This window comes from Eleutherodactylus coqui, chromosome 13, assembly GCF_035609145.1.
Source record: "Eleutherodactylus coqui strain aEleCoq1 chromosome 13, aEleCoq1.hap1, whole genome shotgun sequence".
Classification (NCBI taxonomy): domain Eukaryota; kingdom Metazoa; phylum Chordata; class Amphibia; order Anura; family Eleutherodactylidae; genus Eleutherodactylus; species Eleutherodactylus coqui.
This window is the reverse complement of record NC_089849.1, coordinates 42,503,576-42,523,509: the sequence shown is the minus strand read 5'-3', so window position 1 is coordinate 42,523,509 and position 19,934 is coordinate 42,503,576. Positions and strand designations below refer to the sequence as shown.

The 19,934-nt window shown below is 44.6% G+C and overlaps 1 protein-coding gene across 1 annotated transcript in view; it reads right to left on the bottom strand.

The window, feature by feature from the left end:
* STAC2 (SH3 and cysteine rich domain 2) overlaps positions 1–19,527 on the bottom strand; it is a 62,346-nt gene extending 42,819 nt beyond the window's left edge. Inside the window, exon 1 of the mRNA XM_066588113.1 lies at positions 18,964–19,527. Within this exon, the coding sequence (XP_066444210.1) occupies positions 18,964–19,056 (93 nt within the window). The 5' untranslated portion in view covers positions 19,057–19,527. The remainder of the gene's footprint in view (positions 1–18,963) is intronic.
* Between the last annotated feature and the right edge of the window lie 407 nt (positions 19,528–19,934).

The window sequence follows — 19,934 nt, the reverse complement described above, 5'->3', positions numbered from 1 at the left end:
GCGGCCGTCTGCATAGGAGTGCGTATTGTAATGCACTCCTATGCAAACTTTCAGCGGCGGAAATCCCGCGGGAAATACCGCCGCGGGATTTCCGCCCGTGTGCAGGCGGCCTTAAAAACGCACCAACTTGCAAAGCGTTTTTAACATTAAAAAGTCCCATTGACAATCACGTGAAAAAAAGCAGCAATATAGCATGAAAAAAAGGCAAGCTATAACACGCAAAAAAAACGCAAGTGGGTTGGAGCCCTTAGGGCTCCCACCCACTGGCAATATTTTCTTTCTTGCGTTGCGAGAGCAAGTGAAAACTCTCGCAGCGCAAGAAAGAGACTGGTATTGAACCGGCATATCACAAGTGGTTTCAATGGGGCCAACGCCAGCAGCGCTAACCCCATTAAAAGCATAGGGAGAATGCTGCAAACTTCTGCCACAGCTGTCACAGCTGTGGCAGAAGTCCGCGGCATTCTAGCCCATTGCTTTCAATGGGATCCGCACTGCTGCCAATCCCATTGAAAGCACTGCTTTTTGCCAAGCCCCGCTGAATGATTATCGGGGAAGGGCTTGAAATATAAGTCCGTCTCCGATAATCATCAATAAGTGGTAAAAAAATGTAAAAAATTATACTCACCTCTCCTGCGCTCAACCGCGTCCTCCTGCTGGCTCCCCGGCACTGCTATGAAGCTCTTTCAGCAGTCGGGGATTTAAGAATCCCCGCCTCCTGAAAGGGCTGTGCAGATTGGCTGAGAGCTCAGCCAATGGCATATTATCAGGGAAGGGCTTATATTTCAAGCCCTTCCCTGATAATCATTCCGCGGGGCTTGGCAGAAAGCAGTGCTTTCAATGGGATCGGCAGCAGTTCCTCTTTAGTTCCTCCTGGCAGCAGCAAGGCACATGGCGTTTTCATCACATCTCCACATAACTATCAGCATCTTTTGTCACTTCTATGCAGCATAGCCACTACATACAGCAATATCAATATGGTTGTAAGAACAGCATCACCACTTACAGAACACATCAGACATCATAGACGTCACTAAAAATAATCAGAGCTTGTCACGTCATCATTGTACTGACAGTTTCTCGAAACACATTACAGCTGCTCTGTCACATGTGCCTTACTGCTCCATTACAAATTGTTCACCATAAGCACATCATATGCATTACACTTCAACTTTACGTCTATTAACCCTTTATATTACACACATAACATATTCCATTAACACTTGCAAGACCTTGGGTTACTTAATGGTGCCACTTTAACTATACCCTAACACAGTCCCATGAGTCCATTTACACCCCACCCTGTTCATGGGTTGGATCTCATACGGTATTGGGGGTTGTAGTTTGCTGACGCTTATATCTGGTAGCAGCGCTGTCCCCATCACTTAAGCTTTTGAGGTGTCAGGTGCTGATCTTTGCCAACATCACCGTGATGCCCGGCATCTCCTCTCCTCCCATGCACTGTGAGGCGTTTCACTACAGGAATGCAGCTGACCCTTCGTCTTCACTCCTCAAATCGCCACCCAGGGTCCTCCAGCATGACGTCCACAGCGCCTGCTTCTGCTCCCTTTCCTGCCTGTGAGCCTAATTAAGGTGAGCTTAATTTGGCTCTTTTAAGTGACCCTCCAGTTTTGGGACAAAATTCTGCCCTGGGTCCAGAGTGGGGTAGATCACCTGCAGTAGTTCTTCCCTGTTTTCAGCCAACCAAGATGGGTGCAGCAATTTTGCTAACTACCTAATGCACACTGTGCACTGCTCTCTGATTTGCCAGTGTTGTTCACATGAGCTGCCCTGGCCAATCAGAGATCACATATATGGCAGAGCCTCGTGTGGCACAGACTGCCATGACGCGGGGATTGTGCGTTCAATCCCCGCGTGGTTCAGGTAGCCGGCTCAAGGAATGGGCCCCAGCCTACCGGGAAATGGTTTACCTTCGTTCTTTCTCTGGGGTTGTCACGGGTGACACCACTGTTCCTTCCTAACCATAGTAAATGTGTCTGATGGTCACTAGAGAAGTCTATTTAAGGAAGTTATTTGTGAGCCAAAACCAGTACATGTTTGGTAGCCGGTACAGCTTGGCAGTTTGGTACAACCTACGGCGCTCCACATGAGAGGGCAAGGAGGCATACATGGAATTCACGGGAGAATATTCCACAGTCAAAGTTATCTGCAGACACGTATTTCCACTTTCCTTTCTCTCCCTGTTCACACTCACGATTGCAGCACACTCAACTCTCTCTCATAGGGGCTTGCAGCTACCCCGCGGTCTCCTGGGATAAGGAGACCGCGGTCGGCTTCCTCCATTCTCACTTCCACAACACAGGGCAATGCTGTGTACAGCACTTCAAAGACACATCACCCAGATTTTCTAAGCTTCCTGGCTCCCAGACTGGTTCAGGCTTGACTAGGCCAAGAGGTGACCTTCTTGCTAACTGACTTAGACCAGACTCCAGACTAGACTCCACTCTCCATGAAGCCTAATATGAAGCATGGTCAGGTGACCACTAACTCATCACACAAAATGATACATTTCCAGACATCTCACATACCAGACAGTTAACACTTTCAGTGCTGCAGAGGTGCACCACACATACTTCATGCATACAGAAATTGCTAAAAACATAAATGCACTTGACAAACACGAAAGACATTTTGAAGTGTCCTATAGCTCTGGGCCACTACACTTGCACCAGGGGACTTTACCTTTACCTTACTACCAATGCACTGGGTTAGGTAGTCTGAAAATTATGTTGGCCAACTTTGATTGCTGAAGTCAGGACCCCGAACAAGTAGATCAGAGGGACGGCAGTGAAAACAACTTTAGGTAATATACCCCTACCCCCTCTGGTCCCTGGACAGAATTTTGTCCTAAAATCGGAGGATCGCTTTAAAGAGGTTATCAGGGTTGTAATTTATCAATAGCCTGTACTCAGGATAGTTTATCAATACTAGATTGGCAGGGGTCCGTCTTCTGGGATCCCTGCAGATTAGCTGTTTACCAAGCTGGTGTGTTTGTGCATTGAAGTGATTTCCATAGGAAACAGACAGCTCCGTTCTTTCAGCAGTGGCCAGGCTTGGTATTGCAGACCAAGTTCCCATAGAAATTAATGGGAACTATGCCTAGAATACCAAGCCTGGCCACTGCAGAGAGAACAGAGCTGTCTGTTTCCTGTAAAAATCAGTTCAGTGCAGGAGTGCTTCGACCCAGAGGGGTGGGGCGGCCTGGCAACGAACCCTTTGCCAACCTACTATTGGAAAAAAGGGTCCCGGCAACGGACTCTTTGCCAATCTACCCGAGGAAAGGCCATCGATAGTCTAAAACTGGGCAACCCCTTTAAGTAGGTAAATAAGGCCGCTTATTCACATTAGACGGCTGTCTGCCAAACACTTAAGAACTAAAGAATCGGGCAGTTGAAATCCAACTAGCAGTTCCTTTATGTCTCCGACATCTGCTGCTAGGCGAGGGTTTAGAGGCCCCTGCATACAATAGATGATTGACTGATTCAGCTGATATACATCTAATGATGTGAATGGCCACCTTAATTCCCATTTACTTCGTTTTACACATGGAAGTCTTGAGACAAGAAAGAAAAGCAGACTCAAGTGCTCGCTCATTAAGAATCTCCATGGATTTGACATGTCTGGTGATACGGGGGCCTTGCTGTCTGGTTATGTTGCAGCTCTTCCGTTGGTTAAACAGAAGTCATTGCTGAAAAGAAGAGCCCCTTATCAAGACCACTCTCCACCCCCACCTTCAGTGGTTTTTGGCTCGGCAGATACTGGGTCCATGCCAAGTGTGACTTCAGGCTGAGCGGTCATGTATCTTAGTATGGAAGGCTGATCATGCTACTGTGCAGACACAGGGAGGACGATGGATGCAGGAGTCAGACAGAGCATGGGTTAAACACGGGGCCCACTATGCCCATATACCCAGGCAACATTGTACCCATTAACTCATTCACAGATCAATGCACGATAAGGAGAACACGAAATGTATGGTAAAGAACGAATAAATTCTGCTCCTCCTGCATCTCACTGACTGCCGACTTTTATTCTTGCACTAAGGAACATTTGCACCACCACTGCTGTTCATCGACTGTGGAAGGGGTTAAAATCATTAGCGGCAATGGACCAGTCAGCGAGAGAAGGAGCCGTTTAAAGCGTCAAGGCAAAGGAGAACTTAAATGCATTGCAGAAAAACCTGCTTATGCTTGTCGCCTGTGATAAATGACCGTCTGTGCTTAATACCTGAGCGTTTGCTGACACTGCAGTCAGCCACCATGGGGAGGGAAGCACCCTGATGAGGCTGGCATAGTTGGGAAGCCATGGCGGTTTATCTCTTAGGATGCTCGTAGCTGAAAAAGAAACTAGATGGTGCAGAGAAAACTTGGCAGGATTCTGGGGGCTAAACAGAAGAGCAGATCTGGCAGGAGTCTTGTAGACATCCGATGGGTTCCTAGCTGCTGTGGGACAACCCCCAGGTGTGCATGCTGGAAGTTATAGGTAAAGAATGGCTAACCTTGCCTTGTTGGACTGCTGCAATGTGCTGCCAACGGCACAGCGCAGCGGGGGGGAAAAGGTGTTAAAAATAATGAATACAATGGAAAATAACCTTTAGGTCGTGAAGGATGACTTACCTCCGCACCTGTGCAATACTGAGTCAGCGCTGAGCAATACTCTGCAGGGCTATGTCACAGTAATTATACGTTGCACATGAAGACCACTGCAAACATGCTAATTAGCGCACACTGTGACATGTAATTACACAGACAGAGCCCACGCTCTGTCATACCCGCAAGCCCCCTATAGAGATGGAAGGTAATAAGGCACTTGGAAAAGGGAAATGTATGCAATCGTTCATACTTCACCCACTCTGTGCCACAAATTAACTTGATGACTGTAGAGATGTGTGTATATTGTACACTCTATACACCAAGTGACCATAATATTAAAACCACCGGCACGTGAAGTGTATAACATTGTGACAGCCCTGGGGTATGGAATGTATTAGGTCATATTTGCACAGGATATCGGTCAGACCGATATGGCGCATGTAGAAATGTGATTTTTCACTGCAAGTGCGATGCAATTTGGAAGAAAATCGCATCACATCACATAGCCGAGCATGCAATACTTGGGCGCGTTTTTCACGTGTGTGAAAATCGCTTTGTTTTCATTAGGAAAATTAAAAAAATCGCATCACACTTGCATGAAACGTACATGTACATGTGTGCGGAATGCGACTTCGAACTCACCCATTACAAATAATAGGTGAGTTTTTTGCAATCTTGCAGAAAAATAGGACATGCTACTTTTTGAAAACAATGGGGTTCTATTTACGTTCACAACGCAGAAAACTTGCACAAGAAAATTGCCCCTGTAAATACAGCCTAAGGGCTTATTTACAGGAGCGTATATCGGCCGATATACGCTACCATCTGAGGTACCTTCCCCTTTCCTTCCCCCTCGCTGGCTCTCTGCCTCTCTCCTAGCCTCCAGATTGTTTGTTTGCAATGGGAGGGGGTGGAACTAAGCTCTGCCCCATCCCGCCCCCACCCATTGCTGGCTGCGGACAAGGGGTGGGAGCTTAGCTCCGCCCCATCCCACCCCCTCCCATTGCAAACAGCCGAAGGGGAAGAGAGACGCAGAGAGCCGGGGAGGGAAGGTGGAAGACAGCTCAGATGGTAGTATATATCGTCTGGCTGTGAAATTGGCGGCTGATATACGCTCCTGTGAATAAGCCTTAAGTGCGTATTTGCAAATGCACATGTTTCCAAACAATGTATTTTCATTATGATAGAGGTAGATTTGCGCACATGTCTGGGTAGTTTACTGTACTTTTTTGTGCATGTGGGGCCTGTTCATATGCTCGCAGAACACATCCAAGCCATGATTTAAATGGCTATTTAGCCTAATGAGCTCCAGATGTGTTCTTTTTTTTTTTCACAGAATTGCAAAGTGTTTCACGGATCCCCTTTCGTATTGCACGCATTTGCGCACTTCCTGTAGACTTTTATAGGGACCTTTGCTGCGAAAATGTGCAGAAAGATAGAGCAGGTGCATTTTTTTTGCGCACCAAAAAGGGAATTGTGAATAAATCCATTAAAACCGATAGGTTCTATTCTCTGCATATTGTGCGCATAAATTTAGTGCATGCAAATAAGCTCCCTTAGGGCTCTTTCACAAGAGCGTAGCGATTTTCCGTCGGCCGTGTCACAGCCACATTGTGACCAATAATTGTGTGAACGGGCGCACAAGTCTGCTGTTTGCACACCCGTTCAGACAGCCTGGGTCCGGCACAGAAACGCCGAGCCCAGAATGCCGTTGGGCAGGGGGAGACAGTTTAGCTCTCCTAAACTGCCTCCCCCTTTCCGCCTTTCGGAAGGGGGAGGTGGCGGGAGCTAGTGTGCTAAGCTTCCGCCCCCTCTCCTCCCCTTGTTGCCTGCCAGCAATGGTAGGGGGCGGGACAGGGTGTGAGCTTAGCACCTAGCTCCCGCCACCTACCATTGAAAACAGCTGGCAAGGGGTGGAGAGGAGGAGGGAAAGGGGTCATGCTGCTAAACTCCCTCCCACCTCCCTTCTCCGGCAGCTGTCATAGGCTCCTATAGAAGTTTATGGGAGCCGCCACCATATTACGGCCAGGAACTATCCTGAACTATCCTGAACTATCTTTCCTGGCCAACGTAAAAGCTTCCGGCAGAATTGCAATCATATGCGCTATTTTAGCTGGCCGGGCGCTTTTACATCACGGGAATATACCCATCTGAACTGATGCATTGTAAACCAATGCATCAGATGGGCAGCGTATATCGACTGGGTGTGAAAGCGCTGCAGATATACGCTAGTGTGAATGAAGCCTTTTCATTCCTAAATGATGCAGTCATTTTTTTTTTTCATTTTTGCTTTCATCTCCAACTTTCTGTACTGAAGAATATTTACAAATTTCCTAGTGTACTGAAATAGGAATAAAATGCATTTGCATTTTTTTGGGGGGGGGGTGGGTCTTCTTTTTACAGGATACACACTGTGGCAAAAATGACATAACTTTATTTAGTTGGTTAGTTCGATTACGACAAAATCAAATTTATCCATTTATTTTTGCTCTACTGCTTTTAAAATGTAATTTCTTCCTGCCGCCATCTTCTGACTGCCATAACTTTTTTTTGTGTTTGTCAATATAGTTGTGTGGGGGCTTATTTGCTGTGGAAAGCCTGTAGTTACTATTGGTATTTTGAGTACATACAACTTTTTGATCACTTTCTATTATATTTTCTCTTGGAGACAGTGTAACCACAAATGCGCCATTCTTTCGTTGTGTATTTTTTGTGACAAAATTCACTAGACAGGTAAAATAATGCATTGTTTAGATCAGACTTTTATGGATGTGGTGATACCAAATAGGTTGGTTTTTTTTATAATAAAAAAACTTGTCCTTTTATTTTTTACAAGAATAAACTTTTCACTTATTTTCATTTTTTTTCTACTTCTTTTTATAGCATATACTTCAATACTTCAGTATTGCAGCAAATTGTATTTCCATAGTCGGTCTGTTAAGGTGTACTGCAGGCACACCTTAATAGGCAAAAATACGGTATATGAGAGCCCTGGAGGAAACAAGAATGACTGCCTCCTCATTCCCAGAGGTTGGATCACCACTAGAGATGAGCGAGTATACTCGCTAAGGCACATTACTCGAGCGAGTAGTGCCTTAGCCGAGTATCTCACCGCTCATCTCTAAAGATTCGGGGGGCGGGGAGCGGCGGGGGAGAGCAGGGAGGAACGGAGGGGAGGAGGGGAGATCTCTCTCTCCCTCTCTCCCCCCCCCGCTCCCCGCCGCAACTCACCTGTCACCCGCGCCCCCGACTCTTTAGAGACGAGCGGGGAGATACTCAGCTAAGGCCCTACTCGCTCGAGTAATGTGCCTTAGTGAGTATACTCGCTCATCTCTAATCACCACCGATAACATTGATGACCTATCTTTTGGATAGACCATCAATTTTCTAAACCTAGAGGATCCCTTGCATGATGCCTAGGACAATGGAGGCATACGGAATGAGCATCTAACATAGCTTTTAGTAGTTTCGTTAAAATTAAGTTTACAGTATGTTGATTTCATTGTTTCATATCACTCCTGAGGAAGAATGCAGACACCTTGGTATGTCCTTGTGCAGGAACCGCTCAGTTCAGGTCTTACCACAACATTTCTATTGCATTCAGTTCAGGGCTTCATGATAATTTCATTTCCCCTCAGTCATTCAGATCTAGACTTACTTATCTATTCTGGATCATTGTGTTTCCACAAAACCGAATTACACTGCAGCATCTTATGGACTAATGTCCGCATAGTCTCCTGACAAATTGTATAATACATGGCAAGTTCATAGTTCAATAATGGCAAATTTAGGTTATGAGGCAGAAAAAGGATCCTGTACCATTATACTACCACCATCTTTATGTTTGATGGCTGTTATGGTAACGTTTGACTCATTGGTCTATAGAATATTATACTTAGTTGTTTGCAGATCATCCCGTTATATACATTGGAGATGTTATAGAACCATAGAATGGTAGAGTTGGAAGGAACCTCCAGGGTCATCTTGTCCAACCCCCTCCTCAATGCAGGAATCACTAAATCATCCCATACAGATGTCTGTCCAGTCTCTGTTTGAAGACTACCATTGAATGAGACGTCACCACCTCCAGTGGCAACCTGTTCTACTTTTAGATTACCCTCACATGTTACTCTTGGATAGCACTTCTACTCTGCCTGGAGTCAAATTTCTGCCCTTCTCCCAACCTTATTGAGGAGACACGAATAACAACCCTCAGTACGCCTAGAAAGGCACGGACATCCTTGACTGTTTTTATGGAAAAAGCTAGAGCAGAATGGCAACTACAATCACTTCTATCATGTTCCGATATCAACAATACACTGCAAAATTGGTCGGTCTGTTGTGGCCAGAGCTGCCGTGTAGCCATAGCCTAAAGGACCTTTTACGGGGAGCGTTTATCACCCAGATATTCTTGCAAAGTTTTGTTCCTGATACGTGCCCAGTGTGATGTCACGCTATCAAATAACGGACGACGATTTATTCGGTTTTCATCTGCAGCAAATTGTTTATTGGCAGCACATCCCTTCATGTAAAGAGTGCATGCACTGCCAACAAGGTTGTGAACGGTTGCAGGTATAAATGTTCATTCACAAATATCACAGAAATGTATCTGCCATGGACATGTTTACCTGACTGAATGGGTGTGAGAATTCCAATGCAGATTCTGTGTCAATATCCGTATTGGAATCTGCGTGTTTTCCTTGTCCCATCATTTTCAAGGGGAACACGGCACAGATCTGTCTGCACTCAGAATTGAAATCCACATTGCAGGGGAAAAAACATTGACGTGTCAATTCTGGCCACAATTCCACCCTATTGAATGCAGCTATATCCTCATGTGGATCATGTGTACGTCTGCAGCAGAAATCCAAGGTTCAGAAAAAGCCATCATGTGAAAAGGCCTAAGTGCATGCCATATTGGGGTTTGCATGCTGTTGCAACTTTCTATTCTGCTCCATGATCGCAGAACAGGGAAACTAACGGCGGTGCTGGATCCAGCAAATGCTGGAGACCAGCAGTGCCTAATAGTCCCCATTGACTACAATGGAGTCCACTGGCGTACTTATAGGGGATGCAGGGGATGCAGTTGCATCTGGGCCCAGGAGCCTTAGGGGGCCCATAAGGCCTCTCTTCTCCATATAGGGAGCCCAGTACTATGAATAAAGCATTATAGTTGGGGGCCCTGTTACAGGTCTTGCATTGGGGCCCAGGAGCTTTAAGTTACGTCTCTGATGGAGTCTGTGGTGTTTCCATCATGGTGTCTGATATATTTCTGGAAAAAATAATGTTGCATGCTGTGCTATTTTTTTTTCCCCAGAATTTTAGATGGAATCTGTGACACAGGCTTCAAATCGCAAAAGACTTCGGCAGCATGCATGGGTGCTAATTAGAGATGAGCGAGCATACTCGCTAAGGGCAATTGCTCGAGCGAGCATTGCCCTTAGCGAGTACCTGCCCGCTCGAGAGAAAAGGTTCGGCTGCCGGCGCGGGTGACAGGTGAGTTGCAGCCATGAGCAGGGGGAGCAGAGGGGAAGAGAGGGAGAGAGAGATCTCCCCTCCGTTCCTCCCCGCTCTCCCCCGCCGCTCCCTGCCCGCCGCCGGGAGCTGAACCTTTTGTCTCGAGCGGGCAGGTACTCGCTAAGGGCAATTCTTGCTCGAGCAATTGCCCTTAGCGAGTATGCTCGCTCATCACTAGTGCTAATCCATAGAAAACGTTTATTCCTCCTTCACATACAAAAATGGCGATGTTTCGGCCATATTGGCCTTTCTCATTCACTGTATTTTTTGCACCTGCAAGGCATGTTCATTTGAACATGGCAGACAGACACACTGATTGCAATGGCTAATTAGTCTTAATGCTTTCCAGATGTGTTCTTTTTCCTGCACAACTATGCTGTGTTTCACGCATGTCCTTGCATATTGTGTGCGCACCCCCACTGACTACTATGAGGACCTTGGGTGCACAAATACGCCCGTGTGAAGGCAGCCTTAGTCTCTGTGGTTTATTTGAGTCCTGTAGCCTGGAACTATGCATATATAGAAGTATCGGCTTCTCCATAAATGTGCACACATGAATAGGCCAAGCATGCATTTTTATGCCATAGTGAAAGGACATTAGCCAGGATAACAAAGGGTTGGGGATGTTGAAATCTGGTTGGGCTTCCACTGTACATATGTTCCTTGAACAATTATCTAATGGAGGGATATATTCTAGGTAGCTTTGGAAATAGCCCTGAAACCCTTTCCAGACTGACATGTTTCAGTAAGCAAGTTTTTTTTTCTTTTTTACTCCCCGTGTCATATAATATTTTCTGCTGTTGTGTAATAGAGGTCTAGAGGTGCCCATACTCATGAGACTGAAGTTGATGATAATATACGTTTTGAACCACAGTGAAAATTTGAGTAAACCAATGGCACACATCTGCCAAAAAGCCGTGCCCATGGGTTTTGCCGAAAATACTTCCCTCTTATTGGCAAAATCTTTCAGCCACTGTTATGTGGTTACTCAAGTTCCTTTTTTCTATCATAACATTTTGTTAAAAAGTCCACATTGATATACCCTATATTAAAGGGGTTGTCCAAGTTGTAGGTTCTCATACAAGCTGTCCCCCCATTCAGTAACATAACAAATAGACATATACTCACCTCTCCCCGCTGTGTCCTGCATTGGTGCTCGGTCCTCAATGCCTGTGTTTGTTTAACGGCTGTAGTCCTGTCTGGTTTATGGGACATCACAGGAGCTGTAGCCAATAACAGAGCTTAGCGATTGATTACGGAGCTCAGTCATTGGCTACAGCACCTGTCACAACCTGCAAATAGGCTGGGGCAGCCAGTAAATCTGACATCAGAGGGAAGACCTGGAACACAGGGGGGAGCGAGGAGAGGTGAGTATATCACTATTTTAAGTTACTGCAAGGGGAATAGGTTGTACCTAGAACCTACAACTCCGACATCCCCTTTAATGTCCTGTGCCCTGTCTTGTAGATGAGGGTGGCAGTTTCTGCTGGTATCATTCTTTTTTGATAAAAACGTTCACAGAACCTTATCTGTGCGCCATTCTGATGGTGAAAACCTATTTACAATGGACACTTCTTACTGCTATGTTTTAACCGTGTAGGGTTTGTTTCACTCCAGTAAGTGCCAATGCCTCTTCATTCTGCTTATCTGCTGGGTTCCGAGGGTTGGACCGCTACCAGTCACGCACTGATGACCTAGCTTAAGGGTAGACCATGAAATAAAATCTCAAAAACCCTTAAAGGGTTTTTCCCATTGAAGACATACTCCAGAGGATAGGGAATAAAGATCTAATTGCTGGTGGTTTACCTCTTGGGTCTGATCTTGAGAGGGGTGTACTTTGATTGACCCATATGAATGGAGTGGTGGTGTACATGCTTGATCGATGTTCCATTTATGTCTATGAGACGGAGATAGATGGCAAGTGCATCACTGTCCCATAAAAGTGAATGGAATGGTGGTCTAGTATGTGCCCATTCACATGGGAAATTCAGTGTATACCATTCATGGGATCCTTAGAGTACCAATAGTTGGATACCCAACGATCAGACAATGCAATGGATGGGGGATAATTAGTAGAAACCCCCTTTAAAGAGACTATATAAAAAGGATTTCAAGTCTAAACAATATATGTTCACCTCTTACATACCACATTCAGGGGTGTATAACAAACAGCCATGGAGCCCCATAGTAAAACTAGAACATGTTCTACATTCATAATTCCAAATGCCTTTTATCAACCATATTTATCACTAACTGCATCGCATCTGAGTGCAGATGGGTCCCCTTAGCTGCTGGGCCTCATAGTCACTGCTATACCTGGTAGTTACACCCATAATCATATTTAGATGTACTTTACATAAAAAGTTAAAGAACTTTGTCAGTACACTCCATTATTTACTTTGTTAGTAGCCCAGAGCTGTATTCAAAATTCTGCTGCCAAACACCCTTGGTTATTCAGAACTAATGAAGCCTTTCTTGATGACTTTCTTAGTACATGTGCCTTTTAAAGGCTTAGAAAAACATTGCTTCTTACAGAACTGGCCTAAATAAATTAAATAGGGTTGAGCTGTAATACCACGTGCAACCATTGGACAGGAGCAGCAGCATTTTTGGAAGAAAGAGGCTATTTTTTTTTAATCTTGTACAGCTCCTTTAGGGACTTGAGTGGTCCATTGCCTTAACCCCCTAAGGACCAGGGTGTTTCGGTCCTCAAGGACCAGGCACATGTTAGGGGTTTTACCGATGTGGTGGTTTTACTGCCCTATTATTTTCTCTGCAGCTAGAAAAATTATTTTTGCTGCTTTTTTTCCCATGACATATAGGGCTATTTTTTTTACATCTTTCTTTACTGACTTTGTTTTCGGCCCTTAGTTTTATTAGAGGTAAAAAGCTAAAAAAAATTGGGTTTTTTAAAATTTATAGTTTATTTTGAAAAATTAGTATATTTATGCTATAATAAAGTATCAGAATTGGTTCCTCATTTTGATATATAGTTTTATATTACAGGGTGCATATGGCAATGGCTTGGGTTGGTGTCGTCGCTTGTTCATTTTCTTTTTAATGTATATATTTTTATTTTAGAATTTTTTTTACTTATTTTTGTAACTATTTTTTTTAACATCTATTTTCCTCATGATGTCATATAAGACCTCTGGGGGTTATTCACATTGTCTTCTTTTTTTACTTCACACTTTTTCACTGTAGCTGGGACATCAATAGGAGCCGCAGTTATAGGGGAAAACACCCCCTGTAGTGAGAATAGTCACTGGCAGAGCTGATCAGGGTCTGTTAGGAACCTGCAGCTCTGCTGTGCCAGGGGATCCCGGTGGTCACCATGATCGACAGGTCGCAAAGCGGAAGTAACATTTCCACTTTCTCTCTCTAGTACAAAGTGCTCCTCCAGGTCCTCGGGCTGTGACTGACAGTGGATCTGACCTGCTCCTGCTTGATCGCAGAAGCTTTAATCCCTCGCCGTACTTTTGCAGTCGGCCAGGATTAAAGCCCAGGACAAAGCACCGTAAATTTACAGTGCTTGGTCTTTAGGGGGTTGAAGGGAACCTGTTACGTCCCCATAGAACCATAAAATAAGTTATGGTGCTGTTAGGGGATGTGACAGGGAGTCGGGTGAGGTATTTTTTTATACACGCCCGCTTCTGTGATCTGAAGTAGTAGAGTGGCACGAAAATGTGATTCTTTTCAGAGTTCAATGTGTGCATTCTCTCATAGACTTGCATAGCAGAGCAAGCGCATGGGACTCTGAAAAGAGCACCATAACTTAGTTTATGGTGCTCTGGGAAAGTGACAGGTTCCTTTAAGATTAATTGTTCATGTACTATACATATTTGCCAACTCTCCTGGGACACTAGGGAGACACATGGAAAAAAGGGGAGACCTTGTGGACTCCCAGAAAAGTTGGTAAGTCTCCCGGGCAGGGGGGGGGGGGAGGGTCACAAAGGGGAGAGTCTGACCTGCACTTGAGGCTTAAAGTATTTTTGCAAAAGTGCTTATGTAAGAGGGTGGTGCATAGCCCCTAGGTTTTATTGTGGCATTAATTGTATTATATGTACTGTCTCTTTAAGATGTTGTTGTAAGAAATGTTCAGTTTAAATACTGTACCCTCTGGGCGCTAGGTGGCTAGCACAGCGCACCAAAAGTACCTGTGTCCCTGGTAACCAAGGTGTGATATATATAGGTAGGGTGGTGCATACCCAGTGCAGATAGTGAGTAAGTTAGAGAAAGACGGAGAGCCAACGTATTGCAAGGAGCCTAAGGCTGAGGAGTTAGCAAGGCGGAAACTGCCTCTTGAGCTCCACAGAGTGTGCCACCCCAGCGCCCAAAGAGAATCCAAACGACACATTAACCCTTTCCAATCCACTGTCTGACCTCTGAAGACATTATGATTTAAGGCTGTACAGCTCCGATGTTGGAAGATGTCCGTCGGGGTTCTCTTACTGTATATTGCCAGCCTCTCTGCTCTTGGAGCCTATCCAACATGTCACCTCATTCAGTACTGGCTTTAGCCAGCATATAGCGCCATTGTATAACAGCAGAAAAAAGTAAGCCCCCTAGGAAAACCGGGATACAAATTGGATTGGAAAGGGTTAAAGTTCTGTTAAAAGTTCACCATGGATGTGCGTTGTGGTATTTCACGCGGGGATGAAAACCGTAGAAAAGAACACTAGTTATACAGAGCGTGAGAAAAGACTGTAGCAAAGAGACCGTTAATAAGCTGGGTGGATGACGTGGACGCCAAGTTCCCTGTGAAGGACTCCTCATCACCAGTTCCAGGTAGACCCTGGAGCTCCCAAAGACTACAACACCTATTGGCCGATCCCGATCCTGGGGAGGAGGACTCTGTCATAGCGGCCCCTTTACACCGAAATGCTATAAAATGAAAATAACTAAACTATACTCGCCTCTCCCGCTCCCAGTACTGCTCTGGTTGATGCCCTGCAGGTCTCCACTCATTTCTGGGAACCTATCTGAGCACATGAACGCTTCGGCCAATCATTGGCTTCAGTGGTATAAACATTAAGGCCATCACGGAGAATGGCGGGGCAACAGCGCAGGATTCCTGTAGCAGAGGACGGGTAAGTACAGCTATGTTGGTTACTTTAGGATAGTTGGAGTGACAAACAATTCCCAGTGAAGAGGGTCTTAATACTATGGGGGCCACAAAGGGGGCTTATTACTGTGGCATGGGGGAAAAAAAGTATATCACCCAAACACACATTTTTTGTGCCACTCTCTACGTCTTCCTTAATGGCAGCTTATAAATGTTGACAAGTATGGTACTACGAGTACAGATGGTTGAAAATAAATCGCAGGCCATAATTCCACTGGTGATAACTCTATAAAAACATACAAAGCCATAAAATGTTCACATTCATCCACTTAAAAATAGCTTGTCTTCATAGACCGCGGTCATGGTCAAATGTGTTCTGACTGTTCTGATTACGCTGATTTTATTGTGTCACTAGGCTCACTTTGATATTTTTGGATTATTTATGGTTGTCTACATACAAGGTCTGTGACGTCAACTCAGTTTGCTTTTTCATAAAGATAGAATACAGGGCCTGTGCCACTTCTTTCTCATCACTGGAGAACATGTCAACCCAAATTAAAATTATCTGATACAACTATTAAAGCGATCAAAAGGACCAATTCATGCAGTTATTTATTTTGTCCTACTTTTATTTCCAGCCAGTGGCACTGTGTAAAACAAGTCAGAGGGAATGTATTGGAGTTTAGAAGTATTATTTGAAGTGAAGGGTGTTAAAGATGGAGGGTGTGGAACTGAATGTCCTTGGCCCTAATGCAAAGTGTATAAGAAGTCGTCCCCCCCCCCCCAACTATCACACATCATTCAAAGAACTGCTTGCCTGAAATAGGACTTGACTCTATTCACTTCAGTGGAGCTATAATACCATACACAACCCATGGCCAGGTGTTGGATGGTTTCTGTAAGAAAGCCATGTTTAAGATGTAGACTCCTTTTCAGGGATATTCTGGTTATGGGACGACTTTTGAAGTTTTCCCCATCTAACGGATGGGTGAAAACTGGTAGATAGGTCTGGTAGATAGGTGGGTGATCAACAGCTGGGACCCCACTGATCAAGAGAATGGTGGTCCCATTTCTACCATCCTTCTCACTTCTGGAGTACTTCCGTCAGCTCCATAGAAATGAATGGAACGGTGGCTGAGTAAACACGACCTGCTCTCCATTCAATGATGTGGGAGAAGCTAACAGGAAGTGAGGAGGATGGGGAAACGGGACACCCGTTCCCTGGATCAATGGGGGTCCTAACGGTCTGCCCCCCACCGATCTATGTGTTTTCACCTATCCAGTGGTTGGGTGAAAACGAGAAAAATTGTTCCGGATCAGAATATCCTTTTAGGGTTTAAACATTGATATGGGGAATCCATGAAAGAATATAGATTTCAGGACTAGTTGTAAGAGAATGCTTAATAGGGTGGGGCTATATTTGCATATTGATAAACAGTTCATGAGTATACTTTTTCGCAAAGTAAGGGAATTGGAATAAGGTTTCATGTATGTAAAAAAAAAAACACAGTTGCTTTTTTTGAAGGTTCATCTTCCACTACCGGTATACAGTATGGCACCATGTACTCCCCCCACCCCACATATACACCCCCCACCCAAGCCTTTGCTTCCCCAATACGGAAAACAATGATACAGTTTTTGGTAAATCGGAGGCATACAGAGAATGGGCTTATAGATTTCAATGGGTGCCATGTTCCAAATCTATCCATCAAAATACATCCTTGGTACCAGTGAACTGAGATGAAATGGAATTTATGGGGTGCGATTTGCTGATGGAGAATTTCATAATGAGCTGTAATGAACAAAGGTGGAGTCATTTTCATGACGGAAGACTGGGTTAATTTTAGGTAACGTAGTTTGGGTTGTTCACTAAAGGAAGGTACAAATACAACAACTAATACTCCTTTGGCTTGAGGGCGAGCACCCACTGGCGTTTTTTTACCTGCGTTTTGCGTTTTGCGTTTTTCCTGCACAGGCATAGAGATAACATGTGTTCCTGTCCACTGGCGTTTTTTTTGCGTTGCGTTTGCGTTTTTAACATAGGAGCTGTCAGTTGCATATGTGTCCTTATTTTTCTCCATGGAAATTAATGGAAAAGCCGCGAAAACGCCGCGAAAACGCCGCGAAAAACGCCGCGGAAAACGGGCGGAAAAAACCGCGAGGAACGCGGCGAAAACGCTGCGTTTTTTTCCCGCGGAAAACGCAAACGCCAGTGGGTGCTCGCCCTTATAGTGAAACAATGACAGTCGGGTTTTACATGCAATGTGTTCACCGGGAATATAGAAATTATTGATGCATTGGATTGACTGGAGTTTTTATATATCTAATAAGAGTATTCATGTGGATGAGAATGTTGGGTTGTATTAAAGCTGTATAACTATGACGTGTTCCCACAGAAATTGGTATTAGTAGACACTGAAGATGCATATAGGACAATTTGAAGGATGTCTCCAATCAAAAAATGAACAATGTTACTACCATTTCTAAAACCATGTAAGAAGCTGATTCAGGGACTCGGACAATTTGGAACAGGGAGTAAGAAATTCTGTCCATTCTTAGGCACTTGCATGCCTCATTGGGATTTTTTGCTTTTAGATTAGTTGGGATATAAACATATGATAGCCAAAATTTGTTGGACCACCAAATGGGTATGTAAAAATATGATAAACCAGAAAATCTGATTCTGGAACCTGATCTTGTCTGTCTGATTACTGTAAAGTTAGGATATACTGTACAGAAATGGATGGTAGGAGAAGGGACTTTGGTGGGAGACTGGGACTAGCATTTCTTACTGGTGGACAGCTACCAAGAGAAATTTGGGTAGAATGGGGCCAGTGATGTCCAAGCTAATGAACAATCAAAGCATGCTGTTCGCCTTCTACTAATATATTTGCACCCTCTATTCTTCAATATACAATTTGAAGTGAGAATGGGTCCTGGAATATGAAGAAAATGGGAGATAGATGTTCTGGAGACTTAGTGTTGTTCAATGTTGGGGAGCTTAGTGAATGCAGATGACAGTAAAGATAGGTAGGTGTGATTATGGTAGATAGAAGGTTAAGTCAGCAATGTTCAATAGGCAGGAGAGGGGGGGCATAATACAAGCTATAGTCCAATGAGGTTGCAAGTGATGTGTCAAAATGCTGCTGATATAGACGTACATCATAAAAAATTACCGACAAGGCAACTTTGCTTACAATGGAGACATATATAACTGGATTACGACTAGAGACGTAATTAGATATTCATGCGAGAAACTGCTACTGTGCTGGCTGTAATTCACTAGATCAGAGATGATGTGAAATGCATGTAGTTGGCAAATGGATAAAGTAGGTCAAGAAGCTGCCTAAGTGGCACCCCTGGAGACGGGTAAAGTAACCAGTACAGATGATCTAAGGCTCCGAGGCCAAGTTATCCAGGTATATAACAATATGAGGGTAGGAGTAAGATCATTGTGCTTCCAAACAAGCCAAAAGGCGGCTATCTGGGAGATCAGAGATTATAGAAATACTTGTGCTAATAATACATAAGTGGGATTTATGGAAGCTGGCCTGGTAATCCTTCCTGAGAGCCCATTTCAGAATAACATCTTTACATTGATTGACTGCAATACTGGTTTAATTCCTTACTTATTCTGTGGGATGATGGAAGACATGAGCATTCAGTACGTTTTTCATTATGAGTGAGCATTAAGAAAGTTCTAGGCATGTGGATGGGTTGTGAAAGTGCTTTTTGAATGGTTGGTGAATGAAGGAGTCTTTTCAAGGATACCTTGCTCTCTGGCAGTCCACACCCTCCGCTGGTACTGGTCACCGGTGGCCTTGGCTCTGAATTCTGTGGGTCGATTTCTGTTATTTCTGTCATGTTCTCCGATGAGGTTCTCACAGTACGTTGTGATGAAATGATGAAGTTTGAGTAGGTGCTGTGCTATAGATGACTGTAGAGGAGATGAATTAGGAGATGTCACCTGCTGCGATCTGTAGTATGGAGCAGTCTTCCTTCCTGGCTGATCATGGGCTTGTTTTCATATTAGGTTTCGATACCACTTGTGTTCTTGTAGTTGTCCCACAGTGCAGTACCACAGCTCAGGGCATGGACTTTCTTGGGCTTTTTCTTGATCACAGATGTGCAGGTCTTGAGGCTTAGCAGATCCTGACCAGATGCCTAATAGTGGCTTTCTTGTTCCTTGTTTGTTGCACCGTGTTCCATAGAGCAGTCACTAAATTGTAACACCAATTTGATGGGCAATAGTGTCTTGGACTTGAGTGCCAGCAGTGTCTTGAGATCTCGATACGGTCTTGTATCTTCTTATTAGTGTGCACAGTGCCTGGAGAAAGCTGCAGTCTCTGCTTTCTAATCCCTGCCACTGTCTCCTCTTATACTCTTTCTTCTTCCTCCACTGCAATCTCTTTCTCCCTCCCTCCGCTGCTCTGCCCCCCTCTCTGCTGCAGACTCTATATCTCTCCTCTGCTCTCAGTGCTGCAGTCTGTCTATCCCATGCTCTGCTGCAGCGCTCCCCTCTTTCTATCCTCGATCTCTTCTTTTTCTATGCAACAATGAAATTCTTCTTTTCTGGTGCACTATTTCAATTTCTCCTATTTAGCTGCCACTTCTCTTTGTGCTCACATACCCCTTGGTCTCCCCTTGTTTCTTCACTGCCTTCCAATTCTAGGTTTATCTACTGCTGTCTGTCCCTATATTTCTCTCTCTCCTATTCTCATTGTCTTTCCACTCCCGATGCC